We start from the raw sequence: 23267 nt of genomic DNA, 5'->3' as shown, positions 1-23267 counted from the left end.
CCAACAGCCGGACAGTGGATTTTTCTGTGAAGAGAATTCCAGCGATGAGGATGTGATTCTGAGAGAAGAATTCAGAGGCGTTATCATCAAGCAGGGATGTTTACTGAAGCAGGTGAGTGACTACCACTGTTTTCCTCCCTTCGTGTCAAGCCTTCTAATTTTTTTTTTCCTAAATTGCCAATGTGAGCTGACGATGGTGGTGTATATCTATAATCCCAGCGCTCATAAAGTTTAATTAACCATAAGGACTGCAGTGAGCTCAAGGCCTGGCTAGACTAAATGGTGAGACTTTATCTCAAAAAGACAAAAGAAACAAATGAAAAAGAAAAAGAAGTTGGCACTATTAGATAGAATTTAGTTTACCTGACTAATAACCAACCAGAAAATGAAACTCGGAGGATAAAAGACCAAATGCGAAGTAGTTGATGAACATAATGCTGGGTAGGACTGGGGCAGTCAGGGTAGAAAGTTCCCCGAGAAATGGTGAATGCTTCTTTTGCCAATGTCATGGTGATGAAAAGTATTTTAAGAAAATATTGCTCTTTCTTTAATACCAAGACATAAGTTGGCCCAGAAATGCCATCCAAAAGATAAAGACATTTCATGATGTAGTACTTCAAAGTGATCAGAAAATAGGAACGGGCCACACTATATGATACTCTTTAAGAACAAGGAAGTACCATTCCAGACTGCGGTAAAGCCTGGTGAGACGGAAAGCTATGGCACGAGGCCAGCTCTGTAGGCATAGTGGGCTAAGGGCAGGTGCTGTTGGAGGGCACGGGCACAGTACAGGTGTGTGTATGTGTGTGTGGGGGATTATGTGCAATTTCAGGTATTCACAATCAGCCTTTGAGGCCAGGGCTACGGTAAACTGAAGTTCTCCACAGTTCTAGGTGCCCAGGGCTGTGGTGGTAAGAGATAAGAGAACACAGGGTCTCTTAGCAAGAAATCATACTGGAGGGGTGGCTTATCTTCCCAACCCCCAAAATTGGGGCAAAAGAATCCTCCTCACCACCCTCAATTCCCAATATGGGACAACTTTAGGTATATACCATAGTAGCTTGTGACTGCTTCATTTAATTTATACTCACAGAGACTTCCGACTTCTCTTTCATCTAGAAAACTCATTGTCTAAGACCACTTGCTACACTGGTTGTTTCTTTTAAGAATGTGACGTTCTGTAATGCAGACTCTTATACAGAACAAAGAAAAAGAAGGGAGAGGGGGAGAAGAAGGAAGGGAGGGAAAGAGGAAGGGGGGAGGGAGGGAGGGAGGGAGGTGGCAGCAGAGTCTGACTCTACTCCAGGGAGCAGAGATGGCATTGGAAAGGGTGAGAAATTTCACAGTGTCATAGCCACTTTGGCCACCGATGCCATTTAACTGGTTGTGTTTGTCTTATTCAAAGACTTTAAAAAGTGCACACAGATGGAAAGGCCACAGCTTTATTTCAAGAGATAGTGCAGGGAACAGCACAGGGAATGCTACCAGGAAGCAGCAAGCTAGGCAGACTAGAGACCAGGGTCACTGGTTACTGTTCACAGCTTCTTTTCATGGAGTTAAAATGAGGATGTGTTAGTTTCTAGAGCGTGTAGTTGGGTGATTCTCTTTTGATTAATAGTCTTGGGTCTTGGGATACATAAGTTTTTCTTCATTGCATGTGGCTTTTTTTCCATGATATATCTAAACTTAATCAAATTAATTCAAAATTATAGACATAAGAAGACAGTATTTTTCCTAAAAAGTTCACTTTATTGCACATGAAGCCCAAATTTGTTCAAGTTGCTTTTGTCCCCTGCCTGTAGTTCCCACGTGCATTTCAGGACATGTTTGAACGGATAGGTTTGGTGTTTGTGTAGCTCCTGGCAGGAGAGAATTCCAGGATTGTAAGGAAGGAGGTGTGTGTGTAGCCCAAGCCAAGAAGAGTCATAGGTTGCTGAATTTTTCTTATGCCTGCCCCCATCCTTTAGCTCCCGAGGGATCCTGTTCATATCAGAATCACTTGGTGGCAAACTAAAAACTTCACAGTCTTCAAAATATTAACTCTCCTTCTGTTACTGCTGGGAGTTTACCAGGGTTAGTCTGTAGAGAAAGTGTAACATGAGAAAGGATACCTGTGTTGCATACTGCACAGGTGTGGAGTAGCTGTGTCTATGTGGAGAACTGTGTTCCCCTGCCTGTTTCACACTTCTGTCTCAGAAGAAATACTATATTCTGTCTAATCCCTTCTGTATAAGTTTTCTTTTATAACAATGAGCTAAATACCTTTCTGTTTAATCTTTGGTCACATAAAGAGTTTGCGAGGGAAAAGACAATGTATTACATATGCTTTCCTTGTTTGTGCCATAGAACTCAGCACTCTTTTTTTTGTTCTGTTATAAATAATAAGTACTTGTCAATCAACAAAATCAAATGCAATTGATGACTGATAATTTAGATAATAGTTGTTAGAAAACCCAGGCATGCTTATGCTCTTGAAATCCTTCAGTAAATAATTCCTAAGGAAGGATGATCAGACACCTATAGTAGACTTTTCAATGAACCCCTTTGTGGTGTTGGAGAGGGCTTTCAGGGAATATGACCGCTGCTTAAGGTTGACTGATCCATCAGCTCAGGATAACGTGGTAGCCACTCAATAGCCACACAAGACAGCATGGCGTTCGCGTCTTCCAACAAAGAAGAAACTGTGTGAGGCAACCTGAGTGCTCATATCTCATGGGCAATGTTATTAAGGCAAAGAAAATACCCATATTTGTAGATGTGGATGGATCTCAGAAGTCTTTCTGAAGTGGAGAGATGGCTTACTGCTTAAGAATACTCTCTGCTCTTGTAGAGAACTGAGTTCAGCTCCTAGCACTCATATGGAGGCTAACAGATATCCCTAACTCCAGTTCCAGGATACCCAGTGCCTTATGACACCAAGAACACACATGGTGTATATATATATATATATATATATATATATATATATATATATATATGTGTGTGTGTGTGTGTGTGTGTGTGTGTGTGTGTGTGTGTGTGTAGGAATTAGAACCTGTGTTCCATCACCATAACCCAAAGCAGACATATTTATTGTGCTTTGTTTGATAACTCATGCCTACTGTCACATATCTCTCATTTAATTCTTTTGAAATCCATTACTTATATCTAACATTTTACTTGGATGTTGTCATAGTCTATTTCCATATGGATCATCAACTCCTCAAATAAAAGGACCATGTCTTGAGCCAAGTTATGTGCCCAGCACTGCCTAACATGTCACATATGTAGTACCATTTCACATAATTCTAAAGTTGGAAGACAGTGCAGAAATAATTTAACGTACCCAGGTGATTCAATAACATCTGTCTCATTAATTGGCCTTGGCTCCATCTCCCAGAGAAAGACATGGGCCAGGACATCAGCAGACTTCTTACCTGGGGTTCTAGCAACTCATCCTTCCTTTCTCTGTTCCTTGATACAGGGGCACAGGAGGAAAAACTGGAAGGTGAGAAAGTTCATCCTGAGAGAAGACCCGGCCTACCTGCATTACTACGACCCTGCTGGGGTGAGGCTCCCTGGTTGCTAAGTCCATTCACGGAGAAGCTTTGCAGTGTGTGTGAGCTGGGGCCACGCCCCCTCTGTTTTGATGGCTTCCATCTTTGCTTCCTCCTCTCTGTCACTTTGTTCTATCCCCTCCCATGCCAGTGCCTGAGTTCTCATGCCCCTTTGACCAGCCAAGATTCAGCAGCAGAAGAAAATATCAGTGCATTTTATGTATTTGGTGAACTCAGTATAACTTTTGTCCCATTTGATATATATATATATATATATCACCACTTCAGCTTCACTCAGCATTCTAATAATGGGTTTCCTTGTGAGATTTTCACACCTGTATCTGCCGTCACTTGGCTGCCATTCCTCTACCCCCACTGCCCTCCCTTCTCCTGTCTTCTTTGAGCCTATTTGATCATTCCTTCCCTTGAATAGCCTTTCAGCTTTCATGTTACATACTCCTCTCCCTCCTTCCTTTTGTACCTCTTCCTCCTTTGTAGTCCGTATTCTGCTTTCTAATTTCTTCATAGGAGAGACCATGAGGGCTGTTTATCTTCCTGAGTCTGGCTAGTCTTGCTTTAACAAAATGGTCTATAGTTCCATCCATTTTTCTACACATATCAATATTTTTTTTGTTTATGTCTGTATATGTAACACACTTTAACTACCTTGCGATCTAACCCAAGTTCTCGGTTGAATTACAATGTGTTTCCTACTTTTAGTCTTTTGAGACCCTTCCACATTGATTTAAGTAGTGGCTACCAAACTTTACATTCCCACTAACTGTGTGGAAGTGTTCATTTTCCTCCATATTTTTGCAAGTCTTTACTATTTTTTAAATGATAACCATTCTGACTGGGGTGAAACAGAATCTCAATATGACTTCGATTTGCATTTCAATGATGGCCAAGGACACTGAACACTTTTCCAAATACTTTTTGGCTGCTTGCATTTCTTCTCTTGAGAACTATCAATTCATTTCACTAGCCCAATTTTGAACTTGGTGATTTGTTTGCTTTGGTATTTTATTTAGGAGTTCCTCATCTATTACAGACATTAATATCATGTTTGGTGTAGAGCTGGTGCAGTTTCTTCCGCTCTGCAGATGGACTCTTCACTCTGTCGATTTTGCTCCTCTGATGTGGGGGAGGTTTTCAATCTGCTGATTCCATTTGCCAGTTCTTGTTATTCTCTGTGCTGTTGCAATCCTTTTCAGGAATCGTATTCCTCAGCGACATCTTGAAACAGTTTCAGGATTTGAATTGTGCTCTTGTATCCCTTCTGAGCTGACTTTCTGTAGAGTGAGAGCTGTGTATTTAGTTTCAGTTTTCTTAGGAGTATCCAGCTTCCCCAACACTGTTGATGATGCCGCCATTTTTCTAATGTGTATTTTTGACACTTTTTGTTTCAGACCCCTTGGCTACATTTTTGAGGTGCATTTCTTGGTTCTCTGTTCTATCCCCAGAGCCATTATTTGAGTTAATCCCACCTTGGTTATTATGACTTTAGTGCAACCAAAGAAATTGATGCCTGCGCCATTGATGTTTCTCTCTCTAATGTTTAGGAGTTTTGGTCTTTTTGTATTTCCATGTGAATTTTAGGGCTCCCCCTAATTTTGTGAAGAAATTTGTTGGGACCTTTGCCTTCTGGTGTGTTTGGTCTCTCTGCTACACCTGCTGCCTGGTAAGACTGGATCAACTGTGTGTTGGTACACAGAAAAGAGGAAGTGTTAATTGAACAGGAGGAGGGTGGCACAGAGACAGATTTCCAGCACCAAGTACCCCGGAGGACAGCAGAAAGCTTTCGATCAAGACAGTGTCGAGTCCTCCCCCTACCACCAAAGGCAAAGACTGGGAAAAGTCCTCACCGTATTGGCTGTCTGGTCTAACCTGCAGAGGATGGACATTCCGCTCAAAGTTTGGATATCACAAGCGCCATGTTTCTATGGCTCTCGGTCCCAAGCAGGAATTCTAGATTCCAGGCTGCCATACCAAAGGAGAAGATGACAGCGGGGACAGTGACACTGGTGCTGGGCTTCACATGAAGGCCTCCGAAGGTGCTGGAAAACTAATTACAGAATGTCCTCTTACACCACAGAGAAGCTTTCCCCAACTTACAAATGCTGATTTTCCAGTGGACCCCAAAGGCATCCATTTTTTTCCTCTATTTTTGGTCATTGTAGGGAAAGCCACAGAGCTCTGATTTGTACTTTGAAAAATCCTGGAAAATACAAATGTGTGTCAGGATTTGTTCAAATTTTCCACCCAGTATTCTGTCCTTGGTGCTAACAAGCCTTTAAAGGGCAGTTGGGAACAGACTGGAGTAAATGGGAGGTGTAAGGAGGCAGCCCGCCTTGCAAAGTCTATTCAGGTTCACAGATAGACATATTGAGAAGCACTCGATAGGCTTTGAGAAGATGTACCTTCTGCGGACGGAACGCTCTGCATATATTGCTAAGACCATTTGAGCTAAGTTAAGTCTGAGTTTCTTTCATTGGTCTTTAGTTTGTACAGCTTCTCTACAGAAGAGAGAGGAGCACAGAAGTCACTCACCGTGCTTAGCCTCTTATTGTTTAACCATTAATATCTGTTTTACAAAATTGGGAGCCCTGTTATTTGAAACAGATATTTATAATTACTGTTCTTGGTGAATTTTCTTTTTATTGGTATGTTATTTCTTCTAATGAAAATTGGTTCGAATTCTTTGTCAGATTCCATATTAACTGCAGCAGGTAACTCTGGGCTGCCCTTAACCTTCCTAGTTGAGTTGGGCCTTTGAGTTTGAGACCATTGTTGACTTTGCTAGAGATGTGCATTTCTTAGAGACGATAGAGAGACGACTCTTGCTTGCTAAGAGAGCCTGCCCATCGGCCTCTAAAGGCAGTTGAAGCCATTTACCATTAAATTCATTCTTGAGAGCTGTTTACTCATTCCTGCAGGTTTGTTGGTCATTTTTATGGGTTGCACAAGTATTTATCATTTTCTTTCACCCATAGTCGTATCGGGGCCTTCCTGGCAGACTGCACTGACACGACGGATCCTGTCTGGATTTTCTTTCTTTTTCATTGCGTGGAGTTTATTCTTTCTTGTGCCCTCAAGTGAGAATGTCTTTCTTTCTCTTTGGTTTATACTATTCCTTTAAGAAAAACCAAAAAAAAAAAAAAGAAATTCTTCTAGGGTTGGGATGGTTCAGTGAGTAAAGCCACTTGCTACTGAGCCTGACAACCTGAGTTTAGTCCCTGGGACATGACTGATTTCTGCAAGTTGTTCCTTGACCTTACATGCATGCACCATAGTACACAGGTGAGCACATGTACACACACACATACACATACAGAATAAATATAATATGATAAAAAGAATCTTTTTTTCAGTGATGAATTGAGCACCATGGACTGGCTTATGATTTTCTTAAATGTCCTTATTTTCCATTAGATTTAAAGGATAGTATTGCTGTATATAGCGATCCATGTTTGCAGTTAGCACATTTCAGCCTTTGAAACATATCGTTCCATGCTCTCATGGCTCTAAGAATAGTGATAGAGAGCTGATGTTGTTCTATGTGCTTGCCTTCTTAAGAGAGATTGCTTTATTCTTAAACCTTTTTAATTTACAAGGTATTAGATATCATTGTAATATTTTCAAACAAATATTGAATCAAAGTGTGTCTTAGCAGATTCTCCTTGCCCCTCAGCCGTCTACCCCCTCTGATCCCCACTGTAAGCTTCCTCCCATCTCTTCTTTCATGTTTCATGTGCCCTTTTGAAATCCCACATCCTCATTACCTATTTTAACCTCTCGCAAATCATTTTCTAAATTTTTAGGTTTTATCCTTATGTATAGCCTCCCACAGGTATACTGGTGAGATTAATGTATAAAAAGGGCTATACTATCAAAAGTATACTGTGGACTCCATGAAGCTCCCATCAAAACACTGATGCCATTCTTCATAGAACTAACAAAAGTCATCCAAGAATTCATATGACATCACAAAAGACCCCACATAGCCAAATTAGTCCTAGGGAGAAAGAACATACTTGGAGGTATCATGACACTCCATCTCAAATTATACAACATGGCTGTAATGAGAAAGACAGCCGGATACTGGCATAAAAACAGTAAAAACAGACAGTTAGGCCAATGGAATGGAAGAGAGGACTCAGAAATAAGCCAACAAAGCTACAGTCACCTGAATTTTGACAAAGGAACAAGAAACACATAGTAGAATAAAAAAGACAGCTTATTCAACAAATGGTGCTGACAAACTGGCTATTGGTGTGCGGAATGGAATTCAAGCATTTTTTGCCCTGTGTGAGAAAATTAACTGTATTTAAAACCTGAGACGCTGAAGCCAACCATGGAAAACAGAAGGGATGTACATCAAGACACAGGTTTAGGCATGACTTCTGAGCAGATCTCCTGCTGCACAGGGACTAGATCCAAGAATCAACAGATGGGACTAAATTAAAATACAAAACCTCTACACAGCAAAAGCAACCATAAGCAAAGCAAACAGACGGCCAGCAGAATGGAAGAAAGTATTTACTAGCTATACTTCAGATGGGGGATAATATCCAGAATCTTCAAAAAACTGAAAAAAATTAAACATGGAAAAAGAACCCTGCCAATCAACAAACAAGTTAAAGAAATGAACAGATAGTTTTCAAAAGAATAATTACAAATGGCCAATAAGTATTTTTTTTTTTTTGGTTTTTCGAGACAGGGTTTCTCTGCAGCTTTAGAGCCTGTCCTGGAGCTAGCTCTTGTAGACCAGGCTGGTCCGAACTCACAGAGATCCGCCTGCCTCTGCCTCCTGAGTGCTGGGATTAAAGGCGTGCGCCACCACCGCCTGGCCCAATAAGTATTTTTACAAAGTGTCCGACAACCCTTGTCATCACAAAGCTACTTTGAGACATCACCTCACTCCACTCCGAGTGGCTATTGAGGAAAGAGAAACTTTTAAAACTCAAGGATGATGGGAGTGCAAACTAGTCCAGCCATCACGGAAACCAGCATGGAGTTTTCTCAAATAATTCAAAGGAGAACTGTGATCTAACACAGCTGCATTGCTTCCCAGCATTCCCACGAGACTCCACATCCCACCGCAGATATACTTACACATACTTTCCAGCTTTTCATATTGTTTTTTTGGCTCTGCTTTATCACCATCGTGACTATAATATGTTGTGGGAAGGTTCTTCTCTGGGCATGTCAATTTTCGATCATAAACGCCCATTGTGTTTGTCTGCTATTTCCTTTCTCTAGGTTTGCGCTACTTTCTGCTATGATTTCGTCAAATAGATTATCTACCTTCGGTTTCCATCACACCTCTCTCTATGCCGTGGATTCTTAGGTTCGGTCTTAGGACTGTATTCTAGAGTTCTTGGGCACTGTGTTCTGTTTGTGTGTCTATTTGTTTGTTTATACTAACTGATGTTGGATGTCACAGTCCCAAATCTCCTCCAGCCTTGATATTATTATTTTGCTTGGTCAAACCCATTGGTGGTACTTTGTGCTCTTTTTTTATTTAGTTGACTCTGTTTTTGGTTGCTGTTTCTCAACATCCCATCGTGTTGAATTTTCTTCCTTGTCACTTTTCAATCTACATTGCCGCTTTTCTGCTCTTCTGGCTGTTTCCTCTATGTTGCTGACCTTCCTCCACAGGTCTTAGATTGGATTCATCTGCTTGTTTGTGAACCATCTGAGGTCATTAAACGTTTGGCTAGTAAGTCTTCATCCAACCTTGTACCTACTTCAGCATCTTGGAATTCAGTCCATGAGGGGTTGTGATAGTCTTTTGGAGGAGTCATACTGCTTTGGTTTTTGTGTTTCTGTGCTATGATCTCTGCCGTTCTTGGCTTATGTGCTGGTTCTGTTAGAGGATGTTCTTATTGAGCAGTCCGTTGAGGGCATTACTGCTTGCATTGGAGAAGACAAAGTGCTTTTGGACAAGACTTCTCCGTGTGTGTGTGTGTGTGTGTGTGTGTGTGTTTGTGTGTGTGTGCTCTATAGACATGAATGTGTACAGGTGTGTGTGACTGTAGAGACCAGAGTGCCAATGTCAGATGCTCCTCTATCACTCTTTCCTTTATTTCTTTGCAGTGAATTCTCTCTCTGAAACTAGAGTTTAGTTTGTTGTCATTTTCTGCTTAGGCTGGAAGCTAATAGACCCTAGAGATCCTCCTGTCCCCACAGGTTTGGGTTATAGGGGTATAAGGGACATATCCAGGTGTTACATTCGTGCTGAAATCAAATTTGGTCCTCATACAAGCGCAGAAAGCTCTCTTAGCTACCGAGCCATCTCTCTAGCCCCCGAGTGAAGCTTGGTGCTCACGTCATTCACTTGTGTCTCCTGTATGTTTCTCTGCACCTTTTACCTGCTCTGTCACTACCATTGTGAATTTTCAAAGTTCTGCCTCTCCTTTGCTGTCAGAGTAATGTTCATTTCTTCTTATTCTAATTTTCACCTTTACTAGGTTGCCAGAAAGCAGCTTTTAGTCCACCCTATTCCCCCAAGGCTAGTCTCCAGTTTGAAATTATTGTAGCAACTCATTTTCTTCAAGACCATGCACATGGTTAAACACACATGAGTAGATAATTCATCATCCAGGACACCTGGACAGTCCCTCTAGGTCCAGTAATTCTGGTTGTTGACTGACGAAGAGGCTTTTTCCTCAACAAAAAGATCGGACTCGAAAGAAAAAAGAAGCTCGTGTCAACTGTTGGGATTGGGGCTTTGCTCTGCATACACATGGTGTCCCGTGACCAACTCCTGTGAGCACTGGCATGCTATGCCAAGGGCGAGAACAGGCAGTTCTTCAGTGAGATGTAGCGACCTGAGCATCTCCAACTCTTCACTTCTTTCCTCCAGATCTCAGCTCTAGACTGGCTTACATCTTCTCATGCAGCTTGTAGGGGTGGTAGGCATTTTGAAAAGGATTTTCTGTCACCCCACCCCACCCCGTGCTCTCACCTGACATGTGCCTGACTAAGCCTGTGTGCTGTCTGCAGCAACAGGGCAAGGCAGGTCCACACTGTGTACATTGGAGACTCAGCAGCCCCTCTCTCTTCCAGGGTGAAGATCCCCTGGGAGCGGTTCACTTGAGGGGTTGTGTGGTGACATCAGTGGAGAGCAGTCCTGATGGTAAGAAGGCATTCTGTGGGAGGGAAACATGTCTACTGTACTCCCCCCCCCCCATCCCCGTGTGTATTGAGCTAATTAGTCAGTCATGAGGCACAAACCCACATCAATTTACTGTCTGAAAACTTTGGAGGGAGTAAATGTCTATTTCACCCCCCCCCACGAAGAGCTGGCCTGCCTTTTAGAACTTGGGCAATGGGGGTGGCTTTGTGGATGTCTTGAGTGTGTCACTGAACAATGCTAGAAAAATTCATCACCTCCAACCTGGCTGCCACGAAGAGCTTGACGACAACTCCTGATGCTTCAGGTTTCCTTAAAGGAGATCATGCATTTGTCCATCTAAGGAAGTGTTCTGCAACAAACAGAGTAAACGGAGTACCTACACCGTGAGGCAAAGCGCTTAGAGGGAAATCTACTCCAGTACAGCTGGCTGGGTCTGTGCACCTCCGTCTACTATGCAGCCCCCTGTGAGCACGCCACCCTGCTGCCTCTCGGTCCCTGCTCTGAAAATAAGGGGCTGCACCAGATGACTTCTGTTCCCTCGCACTCACATGCCTAGGATTGACTCATGGATTAACGGCTTAGCTGTCACTGCCTTGCCAGATGCTGAGGATGGATGGGGTCACTGGAGATGTGGTTTTCACAACCCAAGCCCTGTTTTCTTTCTTTCTTCCCCTGTCACCTGTCAGACTACTTTTTTTCTGTATTGTTATAAAAATCGTATTTTGAACACAAAATTATAGAGAAAATTGCCAGATTTCAACAGGCATCACTCTATAATAACTTGTTTGATGTGTGCTTGTCTGTCTTGAGACTCATCTCTTGAGAGTTTATCTTGAATCAAGAGAAGACAGGCCATTTGAAAGGGAGCAAATCACGTGATCACTCTGGCTTCATCTTGACATTTTGGGTTTATTTGCCTTTTCTTCTTTCATTAAGAGCTCAGACTTATCTCTTAGTTTAGACTGTATGTACAAGACTAATGTTTGATATGGCTTGGGTTCATTATATATGTGTGGTTGTAGATATAACTATATGTGCATTTTAATATAGTGTATATTGAGATTGGCTCTTGGCTTGGAGCCAAACAAAGGCCCTCCTTCAACATCATTAGAAGTTACTATAGATGCTATTGGTGTAAAAGGCAAGACATTTTGCTTACTTACACATTATGAAAGAAAATGTTTCTCCTTGAGTATAGCACGAGGCAGTGAATACGAGTGCAGATTTTCCTTAGGACACGGAGAACCAGACATTCCACAACTCTGGGAAGGTGTGGACTGGTGGACTGCTGAGTTTCTGGTACCCACATGTTATTTTACTTTCTCTCCCCCCAGGCAAGAAGAGTGACGAGGAGAACCTTTTTGAGATCATCACAGCGGATGAAGTTCATTATTACTTGCAGGCAGCTACTCCCAAGGAGCGTACTGAGTGGATCAAGGCTATCCAAACGGTCTCACGGACTGGGAAGTAAGACCAGTGTTCAAGTACTCATCCCCTCCCGAGGGAAGCCCACGTGTGGATATAAACTCAGTCCATGACCTGCCCATGCCTGTGACAATTCATTCAGAAAGAGCTGGAGAGGGAAGTGTTTGCCTGCGTGTCACTAGCCGCATGCCACCTAATGTCACCCGCGACACTCCACTCACTCCAGTCTCTCTGCCCCTGCCTGTCCCACAAGGCATATAAAGAGTTGTGTGAGTAGACTATACAGGCTTTCCAGGCCTTGGGGCCTCTTGTGGAAAATGAAGGCATGGATTAGGTTATCTCTGAGGTGCTTTCTAGTTTTTTTTTTTAAAAAAGCCAAATAGCAAATAAATGCATAATGCAGTATGATTATAATACCCATGGAAGTGAGACTATCTTCACCTGTCCTGTGTCCTTTTTGGACTAAGTTGTGGCTCTTAGCTCTCTCATGCCAGATCTTAGTCATCACCTGTCTTTGACACTGTTGTCAAAGTGTACTGAGAACACTAAGAATGAGCCTTTGTTCCCTGGTCATTTAGCCATTGTTCTTGACTGAGATTAGGTGACATAATGAGGGAGTGAGTTTGCTCTCTTGTCTGCTCACCCAGACATGCCACAAGAGCAGCTTTCTGTCTTCTGTGGCGGTCTGAGAAATGACCCCAAGGATGCCGGGGGGCAGCTGAGGGTCTTCCAAGTGCTGCAACTGCCTAGGTCAAGGCTTGAAGGTCCCCGTGTTCTTTTCTCGACTGTTATGCATCACTTAGTGTAGGCAGAGACCACTTGTTCGTTTTCCGGCTGCCCAGACCTGAATAATTATAGAGAAACTATATTAATTACAATACTGCTTGGCCAATCACTCAGTGTATTGCTAGCTAGCTCTTATATCTTAAATTAACCCATTTCTATTATTTTATGTTTTACCATGAGGTTTGTGGTTTACTGGTAAGGTTCCTGGCTACATGGCATCTCTTTGACTTTGCGTACTCTCTCTATATATATTTCTATTCAGATTTCCTGCCTGGCTTTGCTCTGCTAAGCCACTGGTCGAAATAGCTTCTTTGTTAACCAATGATAATAAAATAAATTCATAGCATACAGAGGGGAATCCCACATCAACTTAGAAGTAGAAGGCGACCCCTAAGCCCTGGAGTTTCTCTTGAGGTTTACAGAACAGTGGTTCATGCAGGGTCCTTGAATGTGTGAGAGGCCTGGGCAGCTGTCTGGCGGGTGTGTCTCTCCCATCTGCAGAATGGGCAGGACGGATGCAAGGCAAGCTGAATAGATTTTAGACCTACACAATGTCAGCACGGAAGGCCTGGAATCTGCAGAGTTTGTGGTGGAGGCCGTCAAAGCCATGGAGCTCCTTCAAATCTCCCAGTTTCAGTACTACGTAGTTCTGTAGTCTTAAGTGAAAGCAGCTTCCGTTTGGGCTCTGAGAGCTTCCTGGCCCTATTAAAATGGAAACTCGTTTGTAATTTTTCATTCTGACTAATCACTAATTATTATTCCTGCTCCAAAGTCTAAAACAAAGTATCCATGCAAAGGAGTACTTTTCTTTTAAAATATTATTATTATTATCATCATCATCATCATTATCACATTATTAATGTACATGGGTATTTTGCCTACATGTATGGATGTGTACCATGTGCCAAGCCTGGCTTCTGTTGAGGCCATAAGAGCATGTTAGATCCCCTTGTTGGAGTTGTGGATGGCTGAGCCTCCATGTGGGTGCTGGGAATTAATCCCAGGTCCTCTGGAAGAAGAACCAGTGTTCTCCAACACTGAGTCATCTTGCCAGTCCTGGGAATATTTTTCTAATTCCAGGTTTAGTTCTATGGGCTCAGTGCAGAAAAGAGAGAACGTTCTTGCTGATCCTTTCTGCATGCTGTCAATTCCCCTGCACTGGCCATGCGGCTCTGCCTATTCCCTACATGCTGTCAATTCCCCTGCACTGGCCATGAGGTTCTCCCTATTCCCTGCATGCTGTCAATTCCCCTGCACTTGCCATGAGGTTCTCCCTATTCCCTGCATGCTGTCAATTCCCCTGCATTGGTCATGCGGCTCTGCCTATTCCCTGCATGCTGTCAATTCCCCTGCATTGGTCATGCGGCTCTGCCTAGTTCCAGGCTATCTTACCATTGGCCAAGAGGCAGAGGACTATCCTTTTCTTTGAGTCCTCAGCACATCATCTTTGTAAAATACACAGAGCAGTTTATTTACAGCTTGTCTTCAAATAATTGTCAATGTAGAGTCAGCCTTCTGTTCTGAAATATTGATTTATTTCAAATATTATTTGAAATATTGAAATATATGAGTTAGCTCAGTGTCATTGGGGATGATTGCCTCTCTTGAACCGCTCTCCCTTTCTGTAATTCACTTTCATCTTCCGAGTAGTGGTTTATTTTGTTTCTCAAATCATTTGCATATACTTGTCATTTAAAACAAGACAGAAGTCAGGAACTGGAGACATGGCTCAGCAGTTAAGAGCAGTTGCTATTCTAGCGAAGGACTGGGGTTCAGTTCCCAGGCCCACACACTGGCTCCCAACTGTCTGTAATTACAGTTCCAGGGAATCCAGCACCTTTTTCTGGTCTCCAAAGGAACTGCAGACATGCGGGATATATACATGCATAGAGGCAAGCTCTCATACATATAAAGCAAAAATAAATATATCTTTTTTAAAAGTCAGTTGTCTGTAGGGTATAATAAAAGCATAGCCACACTGATGAAGTTTAAGGCAGAATGCACATCTTGTTTTTTAACACATACCATCTCTTTTAGAATCCTCAGACAAATGAAGGGACCCATTGGGTCCACACAAAGGTGTTCTTCCTTAGGGCTGCTAAGCATGCTGCAAGTCCAACTTGCTGTTTTCCCTTGGACTTAGTTGCACAGTAAAGGCTTCCTAATGTAAGCAATCACCTTTTCTTGAGGAGAAGTTGTCTCTTGGCGAGACAGTTAATCAGGTAATAGGTAAATATGATGTTCATATTTTAACAACTTTTGCCTTGCAAATAAAGCTCAGACCCTGGTGGATACTACAATAAGATGATAGGCATGATTTGAACTCTGTCATCAGGGTCACTGCCCTCACCCGATGCGTGTAGAGGGTGTGGGAGCAGATGACTCTTCTTGCAGGACAACGGGTGCTGGCAAGAAAGACTGACCAGTTTTTCACTCAGTTTTCTGACTTAAACTTGGAGGAAAAGAAGTTGTTTGATTACCAACCATAGAGGTATTAAGAAATAATATATTAGCCAGGTATGGTGACATATTATGTGTAGACCCAGAGCTTGTGAGGTCACGGCAGGAGGATTGGGAGTTTAGGGTTAGTTTAGGCAACATGGTGAGACCATGTCCAAAAATCACCGAAAGAAGGAAAGAGAAGAAAAGGAGAAATAGATAATGAGAGGCGGGACATGTCATATAACTGACAGGGAGTAAGACGAATAAAACATCAGCTTAAAAAACAAAAACACGCCGGGCGGTGGTGGCGCACGCCTTTAATCCCAGCACTCGGGAGGCAGAGGCAGGCGGATCTCTGTGAGTTCGAGACCAGCCTGGTCTACAAGAGCTAGTTCCAGGACAGGCTCCAAAGCCACAGAGAAACCCTGTCTCGAAAAACCAAAAAAAAACAAAAAAAAACAAAAAAAAAAAACAAAAACAAAAACACGCTTTGGAAGACCAAATATTTAAATCTTACAGCATAGAACGCACTTCTGATTCAAGGATCAATGTTTAGTTTCACACACACACACACACACACACACACACACACACACTCAGTGGCTGAAACTTTTGGGCGGGCCCTGCCTCTGCACTCTTTGAAGAATGATGAAAATGTATCTGTCCCTGACCCTTCGGGCAAAAAAAGAAAATGGAAAAGTAATTGTTTCAGATCTTATTTTGTGTTCCCTAAACACAGGGTTTAAAAACCAGGCCGGATGTGTTAGGGGAAGCAGAGGAAAGGGCAGTGGAAAAAGAAAGTAACGAGGAAGTTCAAAATGGTTAAAAGTTGCTTAAAAATAAGCCGTGTGAAATTACACCCTCACTGTGTTTGGCTCAGTTTCAAACAAGGGAAACAAAATTTAGAAGTCACTGGGGGAGACAGAGCAGGTGGGAGGAGCCGCCCTGAGGGGATGTACACAGGCGTGTTTGTGGGGAGGCTTAGTCTGTGGGCCAGGCACCTGGGGTCAGGACTGGGAAGCAAGCCTTTGACTTACTGAATTCACAGCCTCTCCGAATCAGCTTCTGTGCTAGTCAGCCTTTCGACACTGTAACAAATGCCTCAGATAAATCAACTTAGAGACAGAAAGGTTTCTTTTGGCACACAGTTTTCACCCATAGTTGGCTGGCCTCCAGTTTGGGGCTCTTGGTGACTATCTCACGCTATCCTGGAGCAGGTTCTGGTTGTGGGTGCCACCGGGAACTGAGGAGAAAAGCAGAGGAGGATTTCTCTCCAAGAGCGTGTTTCCAAGGACGGGAAGACCTATTAGAGCTCTTACAGAGTCTCCTGCCTCCTAACACGGAACCCAAGACTTAGCCACATGGGCCTTTGGGGAACGTCCAATTCAAATTGTGGCAGCCTTTTGGTTGCTAAAATGAATTGGTGTTGCTATTAGGACCAAATGAAGCAGCATGTGAAAACAAGCAGGCCTGTGTGGACACATTACAAACCCTTCCTTTCACCCTTCTTCCAAAGAAGGCTTCCATGGCAATCTAAGATAGTGGGCAATGGTTTTCAGCTTTTATAATCTATGTCAGAGTTGCCTAGAATTCTTTCGTTGAGCATTTCTGTACAAAGCTTGCTCAAGATCCTGGGCCTTTAGTCAGAGGCGATTCAAAGCCCAGTTTGTCTGACTTCTGAAACCATGTACTTAAGCTCCCTGTCCTGTAGTGGATATACTTGGCTCTTGCCAGCTTTGGGTACCTCTCTTGTGTTTCCACAGGAACCCTATACACTGTGCCATGGCTCCTGTCTTACCAGTTACAGCAGCATTTCCTGTTAGCACATAACCAGCCCTGACTCTGGGTTCTGGGCTTCCGTTGCCTAAAGGGAAACCTCTATGGTCAGATATAGCTAAAGAAGAGGTTCCATAGCATGGGCGCTGGATTTGAGGTTTCTGGGGAGTCTACTTTCTGACATGTTCTTGCAAAACATTCTTTTTTTCTGGACAAATTAGAATGTATTTATACACACATACATTTGTACTTATGTGTTACTTAAAAATGTTTTAAACGTCAAAGTGTTCACACATATAGAGGGAAAAAACTGGTACGTGAATAAAATCCGAGTTTTATTCGTAATAAGGAAAAATTAACATAAGGATAGGGGAACTTGCCCAAAGCTCTGTGACTGGCGAACAAATACATGAAAAAAAAATGCCTGGTATCATTACCCATTGGGAAAATGCTAACTGAGGTCACAGTAAGACAGGACTAGAGACTTGGTGGGTTGCATTTACTAACAAAGACTAGCGTTTTTGACAAGTTTTGACAAGTATATGGAAAACCGGAACCTTTACATAGCACGGAGAAAGTTCAATAGTACAGTCACTGTGAAGAACAGCTTGAGGGGAAAATTAAACCATTAAACGTACACTAGCTTCTCCACTCCTTGATCTACATCCAAGAGAAATAAAAGCTTACGTCCATACAAAACTTTTATGAGTGTTCATTATTTGTAGTTGTCAAAACAAAAAAAAATGCCCCATATATCCCCAAATACAAGTTAATAGAAAAGCAAAGTGTATATAGCCATACAATAAGACACTACACAGCAATAAAAAAGAAGTGAACTTTTGGTATGCATAGCAAGGGTAAATGACAAAACGAATAGGCTTGTAGAAGAAAGGTATATATTGTATAGCTGCAAAGTCATGAAATTCTAGAAGGTGCACACTAATCTGTAGTGATAGAAGAGAGGTCAGTGGGTATTTGAGCACGAGGAAGAGGATAGAAAGAAGTGGGCAGAAGGAAGCACAGAGGAAGGAGCACATGTTTGAGAGGAATGAATACCCGTGTCTAGATGGCCGTTAGTGTTGCAGGGACACAGGAATGTCGGCCCTTGCTAAATTGTGCCTTGTGTCATTTGCCATGTGTCAGGAGACTTTGTATTTGGGTTCAGTGTGAGTAGTCACCCCTGAATCTTCTTGCCAACTTGGCATTCTTGAGAGAGTGGCTTGGGGGAAGCCAGCAGGATATAAAGAACCCTTGCTCACCTTTGGTGAGGTAGCAAAGATCTGAGGGTCAGATGAGCACAGACCAGGACGTTTGGAAGTGTGATGTTCAGGCGGAGAGTTCTTGCCTTTTGAATATTTATCAGATCCCCTCTCCCATTGCATTTGACTTAACAGCCTTCCAAAAGGTGTCAGCCTAAGGTCCTGACTGCATAAGTGCCGTATGAGGACATTTGAGGCTGTCCTTACCAACTAAGAACTTTGTCTTACTATAGAAAGGGCACAGATGAGGGTGGAAGGAAGTGGATTTCTGGGCCCATGTGTATGAGTCGGTCATAAAGCACTTGTGTGTTAAGTATAAGACCCTGGGCTCAATCCCTAGCATCACCAAAAATTGCTTTTTAAGACAACCCGTACCCGAAACTCCTCAGGTTTCAATGCCTTGTAAACGGCTTCTTTACTTTGAAATTAGAATGCAGAAAAGAGGTCTCCTATTTGGGAATTCTGATCAGTTCGCTTTGGCTCAATATCTTTTAACTGGAGAAGCTCCCTCTGAGTGGCAACTCAGGAAATAGATGGCCAGATGTGTGCAGACTCATGAAGCTGACCAAGCTCAAGAAAGACTGGAAAGATGTCAGTGAGGTGGGTGGGATGTGAGCCCAAGGACTCAGGAATCCCCCTCTGCTTTCGCTTGGGTGTGGGTGAACACAGTTCTCCGGGCAACTCACTTCTAATCGCACATCAACTGGGAAGCAGAAGCTTTTAAAATGATTCTGAATTTTTCTCTTTTCACCGTAGCAGGGAGTGATTAGAGACACCAAACAGGCCAAGCCCTCCCCACCCCTGCATATGAACCTGTAACAGTGAGATAAAGACATCTACTTTGCATCATGGGCACAAAGCTGAGGATTAAGAACAGTAAACAAATTGATGCTGCTTCTCATAGTCCTTGTACTCTTAGTCTGGGAATTTCCTAAAGCGGGGATCATGGTGTGTGGCGTGCCGTCAACCCACACTGGAGACATAGTGAGCAGGAAAGAGATGATGAGGTAGTCTGCAGTCACGGTTACCTCACTGGCACCCTAACTATGCTACTTCATTCACTCTGTAAGAAGTCAGGGAACTCATGATCTTGCTCTTTGACATCTCATCGAACCCTAGTTTTCGCTTTTAGATTCTGCATCTTCAAGTCCAATAACTTAGACAACATTATTAGAAACAGAATGCCATCTTACCATCCTGTAAGGGCCCAGTTGAGTGTCAGAAATGACATGTTATGTCATGGCACATCATGCCATGCTATGACATGACTAAGTGGCATGCCACTGTGGATCTTTCTTTTATTGTCAGTGTATTAACATACAAGAGATTTTTTTAAAAAAAATTTTTTTTTGCCTGTTTTATTTGTGGGTTACACCCGAGGCAGTGTATGAGCAGAAGACTCAGGGCCTGGTTGGTTCATTTGCTTCTTGTCTTGGTGACTGACCTAGATGGTTGGCAGTGTGCCTTCTTTATCTGGCTGACCTTTCAAAGTCTCTTTGGCCACTGCAGGGTGAATAGACTGCAGAGGGTAAAAGGTGAAGCTAGAAATACGATGAGAAACTGATGAGTAATTCATTCAAGGAACAACTGCGACTTAGGCCAGACAAGGTAGTCCTGCAATTGTAAGAAGGGGTGCCATTTGGAATACATACTGGTGGCGGTCTCATTAACAGGACACACTGAATCGTGGGAGGAAAGAGGGAGAAGAAAGACAAATGGAGGGTGATTCTTGCATGTTACCCGAAGTATTGGATGAAAAGTGGAACCATTTGCTGAGGAAGGAAGATGGAGACGTGTGGATTGCTTAGTGCATCCTAGTAAGACTGCTGCCAACATATAGTCCAAATAATCTCCTTACAGACACAGGGCTACCTTGTCTGGTCTAAGTCCCTGTTGTTTCTAAATGAATTGTTCATCAGCTTCTCATCACACTTCAATATAGATCAGTAGCATATAGGATTGGTACCAATGAAAGATGTCTCTTCTAGGGAGAACTGAGTATTTGTTGATTGACTGCATGGCTATGCCAAGCTTGAAGGCAGCAAGAGACATCCCTTACCTTGAATTGCTATCTGGAGAATGGAAACTGAGATCTTAGCAAAGGGGAATAGGATGTAGGTACTTAAATATAGGTTCTGGGGTAAAATCTAAAAGTTTAAGGGGGTCTCATATGTTTTACTTGCGTAGCGCTTCCCGTTGTTATGCGTGTCTCTTTGCTACTTGTGCTTATGGCGCCAATGTGATTTTTCTTGCTATTATACAGTTGTGAATAGAAGCCCAAAAGTCAAGGCTGTAAATGCATGTTTCCTCCAATTGCACTTGAATAGAAGCTAAAGAACTTTGAGGTCCTCTGCATTCTGGTTGTGGCACAGGCGTAGATTTAAATGAGCACTGAACAGGATGATCCTAAGTGCTCAGTATCAATGTGTCAGGTGGCAGGCACGTGTAGGGTCAAAATACTACATACCTATGTGTTTGGTAAAGATGCCCCTTTTCAAAGTTTATCTGTAGGTGGCACTTAAAATATAACAACGGTGTGTTTATGTGTGAGAGAATGATGAGGACCCAGGCTACCTTCTTTTCTGCTTCTTTTATTATTATTACTATTTACTTTTTTTTGAGACAGGGTTTCTCTGTGGAGCTTTGGAGCCTGACCTGGAACTCGCTCTGTACACCATGCTGGCTTCAGTCTCACAGCGATCCGCCTGCCTCTGCCTCCCACGTGCTGGGATTAAAGGCCTGAGCCACAGTGCTCAGCTTCCAATCTGCCTGCCTTCTTAAGAACCATTTGTCAGCCGGGCAGTAGTGGCAGTGGTGGCGCACACCTTTAATCCCATCATTTGGGAGGCAGAGGCCAGTGGATCTCAGTAAATTGGAGGTCAGTCTGGACTACAAGAGCTAGTTCCAGGACAACTCCAAAGCTGTAGATAAACCCTGTCTCAAAAAAACTAAAAAAAGAACCATTTGTGGGTTGGATGGTTTGTTTGCAAGGGTAAAGATGGGATAGTTTGTACGGGCACAGAATTGCTGGCAAGTCTTCTTGGGGAAAATACCCACAATTATTATCACTTGAGGAACGTCGTGTTTTCCTGAGATTTGTGGACAGCCATTTACAGGTTATGTAGCCTGGACCAGGAACCATATAAGATATGTTGTTGTAAGTGTTGTTTTATTTCATACTCACACTAACCCTTTTTATTATGGTTGGGCAGATGAGGACACCACAGATCATCAAGGTGAATCTGACTGGCCAAGATCCTGCAACCGGGACGACAGAGATGGAATTCAAGGCCGGATTCCGAATTCTCAGTTGGCACTGTGTTTTGCCTTCACTCTCCTCACGTGCTTCCTGAGTGTATAAATTTAACCTCCCGTTTATTTAATATTCTCCTTAGCAAGCCTTGGAGAGCTGTTCTTCCCACCCCCAGTGCTGAAATAAAATGATATTGTGCCTATACAATGTTCCACGAGAAGTCTGGAGATATCACAGATTTTCCAAAAATTCTCAAGCTTGGGGAGAGCTAGCTCTTTCATTCTGAGCTGTTCATCGTCATTCAAGCTGAGTTCCCCCCTTTTCTTATCACTGCCCCCTGAATAAAATAATTACCACAACATTCCATGGAAAGTCTCAGCCTACGTGTGCTCTTCCTCCCTTCCGCTCAATGTCACGTCTCTAGATGGACAAGAATGCCAGCTGGACTCTTAGAGGGGGTGATTCCGAGGTAGGATAAGGTATGAAGGAAGCTTATTGAGAAAGGGAAAGGCCATGACTAAAATAGACAAAAGTGCAAGGAAGTAGAGACTGGGGGAGGAGACTTGGATTAAAATCTAACAAGAGTTGTCCTAGAAAGAATAACAAAGGGCACCGTCCCCTGGCAGTGCTTTGAGCAGTGTATGGGGTCCTCTGTCTTGGGTGGAGCAGCGAGCCAAGGTGATAACATAGTTATGAACTCATGAATAGTAGTGAACGGTCTCTAATTGTTCAGACTGAAGGATCAGAGCCAAGGGGTTCTAGGGAAGAAGCATATGGATGGCCATCAGGGAATGGGTGTAGAGTGTGAAGATAAGTGTGTGTCATATCCTAATTTCCCCAGAAGCTTCCACCCCCGAATCATTTGGCCTGCTGTGTGAGTCGGCCTTTGTCTGAAATTCCCACAGCAATAGCACAAAGGGAACACAAATGAGGTGGTCACAGCGGTGGATATATAGCCCACATACAGGGACAACAGCCCTGGCTTCTGCTTTCTAATGCTGATGGAGCTACCGCCACCTCTGTGGGTCCAGCATGTGAGCCGTGAAGCCCAGTGCTGAGCACTGTGTGGCATTCTTTAAGGGGATCAACAAATCATTTGGTAAGCTGGGCGCATTTCATTCTGAATGTTCTGTCCTCACAAGAACAGACTCTGATTCTAGCTACAGATTTCTCTTTCTTTTTCAGAGTGCTCGAATTATAGTCAAAGTGTCCGCATACTATAACATTTAGTTAGAGAGTTATTCTAGGTGAGAAAGGAAGATAAGGAACTAGACCTATAAAACAGGTTTAGCTTTCTGTTAGCACCTCCTTCGATTACATGATCTCCTTGAGCTCACTAGTTACCCAATCTTAATACGTGTTAAGATCATCCTTCTTATAGATTTCTATTTCTGTATTTAGATCAGAACTCTACCATTTATTGTCTGGAATAATTTCAAGAGCCTCCAAATAGGCTTCCCTACCCCACAACTATCTATCTACTTTATATATTTGAGCCTGAAACCCCAAGTGAAATGTAGGTCCCTTAAATAGTTAACACTGCTTATTTTCCAAACCTCAGCTCATCTCCAACTGTGCTATTGCTTGTGCCATGGGATACAACATTGCTGAAATGTAACGGTTAATAATGCCAACTTGACTAAATTGAG

General features: G+C 42.9%; 1 protein-coding gene across 2 annotated transcripts in view; it reads left to right on the top strand.

Annotated features, from left to right (window-relative positions):
- Plek (pleckstrin) overlaps positions 1-21982 on the top strand; it is a 41869-nt gene extending 19887 nt beyond the window's left edge. Inside the window, exons 6-10 of one of the 2 annotated variants that reach the window (XM_038334322.1) lie at positions 8-112; positions 3464-3547; positions 10608-10677; positions 12012-12144; positions 21578-21982. In XM_038334322.1, the coding sequence (XP_038190250.1) occupies positions 8-112; positions 3464-3547; positions 10608-10677; positions 12012-12144; positions 21578-21581 (396 nt within the window). In that variant the 3' untranslated portion in view covers positions 21582-21982. Of the gene's footprint in view, positions 1-7; positions 113-3463; positions 3548-10607; positions 10678-12011; positions 12149-21577 lie in introns of those variants that run through there. The other variant, XM_038334328.1, reaches the window with a different exon arrangement.
- The last annotated feature ends 1285 nt before the right edge of the window (positions 21983-23267 follow it).

The sequence above is a fragment of the Arvicola amphibius genome, chromosome 1 (genome assembly GCF_903992535.2).
Source record: "Arvicola amphibius chromosome 1, mArvAmp1.2, whole genome shotgun sequence".
Taxonomy (NCBI): domain Eukaryota; kingdom Metazoa; phylum Chordata; class Mammalia; order Rodentia; family Cricetidae; genus Arvicola; species Arvicola amphibius.
Note: the sequence above shows the minus strand (reverse complement) of the source record. Positions and strands in the feature narration are given on the sequence as shown.